Source organism: Alosa alosa, chromosome 2 (assembly GCF_017589495.1).
Source record: "Alosa alosa isolate M-15738 ecotype Scorff River chromosome 2, AALO_Geno_1.1, whole genome shotgun sequence".
NCBI classification, from domain to species: Eukaryota; Metazoa; Chordata; class Actinopteri; order Clupeiformes; family Clupeidae; genus Alosa; species Alosa alosa.
The window spans coordinates 1-6,931 of NC_063190.1; the positions used below are offsets into that span (position 1 = coordinate 1).

At 35.9% G+C, this 6,931-nt stretch overlaps 1 protein-coding gene across 1 annotated transcript; it reads left to right on the forward strand.

The window, feature by feature from the left end:
- Positions 1-4,034: 4,034 nt before the first annotated feature.
- Positions 4,035-6,100, forward strand: LOC125291082 (ATP-sensitive inward rectifier potassium channel 1-like). Its single transcript, XM_048237613.1, has 2 exons — positions 4,035-4,053; positions 4,738-6,100. Exon 2 carries the CDS (start codon positions 4,745-4,747, stop codon positions 5,873-5,875), a length of 1,131 nt encoding a protein of 376 aa, XP_048093570.1. The 5' UTR covers positions 4,035-4,053; positions 4,738-4,744; the 3' UTR covers positions 5,876-6,100.
- Positions 6,101-6,931: the final 831 nt, after the last annotated feature.

Sequence of the window (6,931 nt, forward strand, 5' to 3'; positions counted from 1 at the left end):
TTTGTCAAAAAACTGTCTCTCATCCTGACTGCGAAAACTAAGAAAATCTGAAAAATAAGAAAAAAATCAAACCAATTTTTTTTTTCACTTTTTTTGCCCTAGTTCATGCATTTCACATGTCTAGACGTGAAATAAAAAAACAATTTGGACAATATCTGACAGATTTTGAAATTTGTCAAAAACTGTCTCTCATCCTGACCGCTAAAACTAAGAAAATCTGAAAAATAAGAAAAAATCAAACCAATTTTTTTTTTTTTTTTTTTTGCCCTAGTTCATGCATTTCACATGTCTAGACGTGAAATAAAAAAACAATTTGGACAATATCTGATAGATTTTGAAATTTGTCAAAAACTGTCTCTCATCCTGACCAAAAACTAAGAAAATCTGAAAATAAGAAAAAAATCAAACCAATTTTTTTTTTTCCTTTTTTTTGCCCTAGTTCATGCATTTCACATGTCTAGACGTGAAATAAAAAAACAATTTGGACAATATCTGACAGATTTTGAAATTTTTCAAAAAATATTTCTCTTATCCTGACCACGAAAACTAAAAAAATCTGAAGAGTGAGAAAAAAATCAAACCGATTTTTTTTCACTTTTTTTGCCTTAGTTCATGCATTTCACATGTCTAGACGTGTAAGTAAAAATAATTTGGACAATAATCAACAATCGGTCTTTCATCCTTACCGCGAAAACTAAGAAAATCATAAGCTTTACGGCAATATGAATGGGATTTGTGACGTGAATTTGCTGTTATTTTAAGCCACTTGAAAGCAGATTTGACATTTTGCTGGAGGCAGTCTTCATATATTATTGTTGCCAGTTATCCAGGTTATGTCTTCAAGTGGTAACACTTTCTATGAAGGTCACTGTTATAATGAGTTATGCATACATCCATAACTCCTTATAATGTTATCATAACTGTTGTTTAATGCATTATAACTATCTATCTATACCAGATTATCATTATGGACCAAAAAGCCCAGGTCATTTTGTATAATACATTATACCTCCAATCCCTGCCTACTCATAACTACACATCCACTACACTGTGCTGAGATAACAATTATAACAACGTATGCTTAGTGATTTCAAGATGGAATAATACATTATACTCATTTTTAATGTGACATAGCATGTCTTTGCTTGCTTTAAGTAAAGTGTAAATATGTCCATTGTATACCAATATAAGATAGATAGATAGATAGATAGATACTTTATTGATCCCCAGGGAAAATTCAAGAACAACATCAACATCAACATCAACAAGTCTCATTTGTTTGTGAACTATTATACACCACATTATAAGGTGTTATATACAGTATGCATAACTCATTATAACAGTGCCCTTCATAGAAAGTGTTACCGTTATTTTACCAGTAATTACACCGTGTGCATATGTACTGGAACATAATGTTTGTGTTCATTTCAGCTGTTAATGATAGCTGGTATTTTAGCACACCGTAGTCTTTAGTAAACTGTCATTATTTTCAGTCTTTTGGGGGGGGGCAGTGATGTAGTACTCGAGTCCGGTCTCGGACTCAAGTCCGGTCTCGAGTCCTGCTTTCTCGGACTCAACTCGGACTTGTTCCTTCAAAGACTCGGTCTTGATTCGGTCTTGGACCACAGTGGGAGGAGAAGGACTCGTAATTTCAGACCGAGTCCTCGAGACCACCGCATTTTTTTATGTTCATATAAAAAAAAATCGAAATGAAATTTCACGGCGCCCATGTCTTTGCCCCTTGTTGGTCTTGGTGCCCCCTTCTTTCAATATTCTGCTTTGCGTCCGTTTAATAGCGATTATTATTTAGCCTATAGCCTGTCAAAATAATCTTAGCATCACAGCGCAAACTAATTCAGTCTTACACAGTGGAGAAAATGACAGCGCATGGCAAGACAGAAAGTGCGGCCCAAATTCACCCATTCTTCTCAGTTGAAATACTCCCAATCGCTAAGCCTACTCATCACACAGGCACATGTATCACATCACATGAAAGAACTTTTTCTCAGCTTTTAAACAATGTTAGCCACTAATTGCTGTGGTGAACTCTTCGCGAGAAAAGTAAATAATATAATTACATTTAATCATAACGTCTACATAAGGTGCTACACCCATCTCCCTACCCATTCATCTCGGTGGAATACTTCACGAACCCTTCGTTCAACACATGACAAACCATATATCAGAATAAACAGCAGACCTTACCGAACACAAATGTGTAAAGCAGTCCCCTGTACAGTAAGCCGTTCCAGAGTATTCCGGTTAAATTAAAAATGTAATCTGCAGCAAGGTCTACATTCATGTCTCCAACTTTGGTCTTTAGGTTTCAAAAGTTGTTTAAATCGTTCTTCATGATTTCATAACAGGCCAAATACAAAATAAATGTTACAAATATTGCCTAGATATAGGTAAATATTAAAATCAGAGGATATACAGCTGAGTAAGAGTTTGTGAAAGGAGTCTAGCATCTAGGATGCATCTAGGTTGCATCAGTTTCTTAAAGCTGAGCTGTGCTTAAATTGTTCAAAACATGATTCCATAACAGGCCAAATATAAAATAAATATAAATATTAAATATAGCCTAGACATCTAAATATCAGATGATCAGATGATTTACAGTTCTATGTAATATGTCATGTTTCATGTTTTTGTAATGTTTCATACAGTGATTCAGGTCTACTGCTGTGAATAGGCTAAATACAACTTTGATTATTTTTATAGCCTACTACTGTATAGTTAACTTTGGCCTTGGTGCCCTGACATGTGGCCTTTGTGCCCCCCACCAAATATGCCCAACTGAAGGCCAAGTGGCCTTGCCCCTAAAATGGTGAAATTTCAAGCCTGGGCCTAACTGTTGATTAGTAATTGGGGTGATATTAAATCATGAATATGAAAACTGACATGTTTTTATGGTCTTGGTCTCGACTCGGTCTCAACTCCTAAAGGACTCGGTCTTGACTCGGTCTCGACCCTTCAAAGACTCGGTCTTGTCTCGGACTCGGCATAGGCGGTCTCGTCCCCATCACTGGGGTTCCTACATATAAACCAAGATTAATTGACTCAAGCATAAGCAATTCAGTGGTGGATTCAATGTACAGGTGGAACAGCAGTGGCATAGCAGCCACCTGACAACTGGTCAGCCAGGGTTCCAATTTCAAACCATCAGTTGCTGCCCATCGGTTTTGTAAATACCATACCCCTCAGTTCCTCCAGATTTGCACAACACAGCAGGCATCTTCTCTACATAGTCATAAGATTGGTTTCTTAAAGTTGACATCATACATGGTCAAATCAGATTAAAAGTTAATTACATATTTCTGGGGGATTTTATAAGCTTTATAATACTCCAACTATCACGCTAAAACTTGTCGATATGAAGATACCATAGTCGCTTCGCATCCATCAATAGTATTGTAATGCAAATCTTGAGTACGTTGAGCAATCGGGGGAGGGGATAGAGGGAGTATAAGAAGAAAAGGGAAATGTTATCCAAGGTTCTTTTTATATTACTTTAAAAAGTTGAAGTGAAACAAAAATGCCAATGATTCTCTCGAGATTACGCTATAATCTATGCCATTTTTGTAGAGCATTGTTTTTTAGAAAAGTGAGCATAAACATATGTAAATATTCCTGGAAATATTCCAGATCTCAACCCACACTTTTAATGAGATGTAGTGCTTATCAATGTACAATGGTAGTGGTCATGTAGCACTAAGAAATTGTGCATGATTAGTATGATGTTGTCAGTGTGGGTTTGTGTGTGTGTGTGTGTGTGTGTGTGTGTGTGTGTGTGTGTGTGTGTGTGTGTGTGTGTGTGTGTGTGTGTGTGCAAAGTAAAGTTTGCTTAGGAGTAAATGGAATGAACACATTTTTCAAATGTACCATTAACTTGTCATTGTATTTGGTTGGCAGTGTAAACTGTGGCATGTGCCTTGGATTAGGAAATTTCAATGAGGATTAAAACTCTGCAGCACTCCAATGGCAACCTGTGTAAACCGCTGTAAGATTTGAACTACTCCTGTGTACAATTTGGCTGATGATTGGAGTTAACAGGTATGTAAACTTTAATGTATTATCTACTTTATATAAAGTTTACGTTATTTAGTGTCAGTATACAACCAAACAAATGTTAATTTATTATTTGTGAATTGTGCAGGTTGAGGAAACATTTGGAGTCATTTTGGAGAATTTCTAATATGCATTCTGATTCATTTAAGTGTAGAATTTAAATGTCACACAAATTAAGATAAATTAAAATAAAGGTAATCATGTTTTGTAAATTATGGGTCTTTTGAGTAAAAACATGAAATGGTACCAAAACACAATATCCTTCATTTTAATGAATTTCATAAATCCTTTTTATTTTGTTTCCAAGTAATTTCAGTAGAACTGTGATATTACCTGAAATACACAATCAAATAATATGGTTTGTTAATGTTTTTTTTTTTTTAAATGGACCAAACTCTTCAAATATTAACACAGAAACAGCATGCAATGTATTAACAATTTCAGGTTTTGCAGTTGTAACTACTTACTGTTCTGTAATGCTAGAATACTAAGACTAGAATGCTAGTTTATATAATTTTTGCACTGATATTATAAACATAAACATAAAAATTGTACTCTTTTGGTATGCATCATACATCCAGCTTCGGATATGTCATAATATTTCAAACAAGCAGGAAATGCATACCCTTTTTCTAAATGATGTGACAATGAATCTGATTTTCTCCTAAGCTGAAGGATGTTCCAGTACATCCAGAAGCAAATCCATGACCACTTAGCTGAACGTGGGATGCGTCAGACTCGCCTTGTGACCAAGGATGGTCACTGCAACATTGAGTTTGGGAACATAAGATATCCTAATCATATTGCTTTTCTTATGGACTTTTGGACAACCTTTGTAGAGATTCGCTGGCGTTTCGTCTTATGCTACTTTGTTTTTGCCTTCACTGGTAGCTGGTTTATCTTTGGCCTGTTATGGTATTCGATTGCGAAAAGTAATGGGGACCTGCTGGGACAGAATTCAACAAATGGTCAGGTCAGATGTATAGAAAATGTAAATGGACTAACAACTGCTTTCCTTTACTCTCTTGAGACACAGACAACAATAGGATATGGTGGCCGTGCTTTAACTGGGCACTGTATTGGCACAGTAATACTGATCATTATTCAGTCCCTCATAGGAGCCATTATAAACTGTTTTATGTGTGGGCTCATTTTGGCAAAGATTTCCCTCCCAAAGAAGAGAGCAAAAACAGTGACTTTCAGTGAAACAGCTGTTATCTGCCTGAAGAAAGGTAGTCTCTGTCTGCTTATAAGGGTGGCCAACTTGCGAAAGACTTTACTGATTGGGAGTCATATTTATGCCAAGCTGCTTAGGACCACTATTACATCAGAGGGAGAAACCATCATTTTGGATCAGATCAGTATTGACTTTACTGTGGATGCAGGCAAGGACAATCTTTTTTTTGTGTGCCCACTCACACTCTGCCATGTCATTGACAAGAGCAGTCCTTTTTGTGAAATGTCAGCAGACACCCTGCACAAAGAGGAGTTTGAGCTGGTGGTGTTCCTTGATGGCACTGCTGAATCCACCAGCTCCTCATGTCAAGTGCGAACCTCTTTCATTCCATGTGAGATCCAGTGGGGTCACAGTTTCCTGCCAATTGTGTCACGGACTAAAGGGGGGAAGTATCGCGTGGACTTTTCTAACTTTTCCAAGACAGTGCCAGTGGAAACTCCACACTGTGCCTATTGCTTCCAAAATGACAGGCAGCATCACCATAGTCATCAACAGACAAAAGGAGGTATTGACAACACTGGATTTGAGGTGATTGATATTGATGAATCTACACATATTACAAATATGTGATTGACATTTAATTAACGAGAGTAATTTGAAGGATGCGAAAAGAATGTGCCATATTCATGTTAGGAATCATAATTAAATGTAAATGATCATATACCCTACATGTATTATATATTCATATAAATAATAAGCATTGAGATAGTTGATTTTCAAACAATGTGTAAATCTTGAGAGATTTGAGAGAACTGCAGCTGTTATTCTGATAATGAACAATCCATTGAGTAACTATGTGAGGATTATGTTTTAAGACCCTTTTAATGAAATAATAAAGGGCTAAATGACTTGAGATGGAGCCCCTGGAGATTTTAATACTATAATATACTATTTGTTAATATAGTATTTGAGTTTATTGACCACTTTATTGACAATAGTTGAAACTAATCGATCATACTGGTCATGTCATCTGATAAGTCTTGGTTGGTGACTGAGAAGCTCACTTTTTACAGACCAGTGAACTGGCAGTTTGAATGTCACCTGCCATTTGTGAAATGGGAGCCTATAATGAGTCCCTTGTTCCCCGAGCCCTATGTTCCCAGGGTCCATGATTTCCAATTTAATTTTATGTTAACACACATTAAACTATGGAATCAAAATTTACTCATATGTTTTGTACGTGTGTATCACGTTTTGAAACTGTAAAATAGATTTGTACTGTACTTGTAATTGTCAATATTACAAATATGCACTACACCTACAAATCTATTCTACGGGTACGGATCGGTTTAACAGCTAAAAATCATCCTACAGTTACAAATATTTTACAATTATAAATATATTTTAACGTTACAAATCAATGCTCTACACACAAAAAAATGTCCTACAGTTACAAATCTTTTCTGCAGGTACACAGACTTTTGTCCCACCTTGGGGATCAAAAGTGTCTCATATGTATTGTATATGTGTGTGTCAGGATTTGTAACTGTAAAACTGGTTTGTGACATTACAAAAAAATTACACAAACAATTTTCAGTATTAACCATATGTCCTTCACCTACAAATATATTCTACCAGTACAAACCATTCCACAGTTACTATCTTTTAAATACAAATCTATTCTGC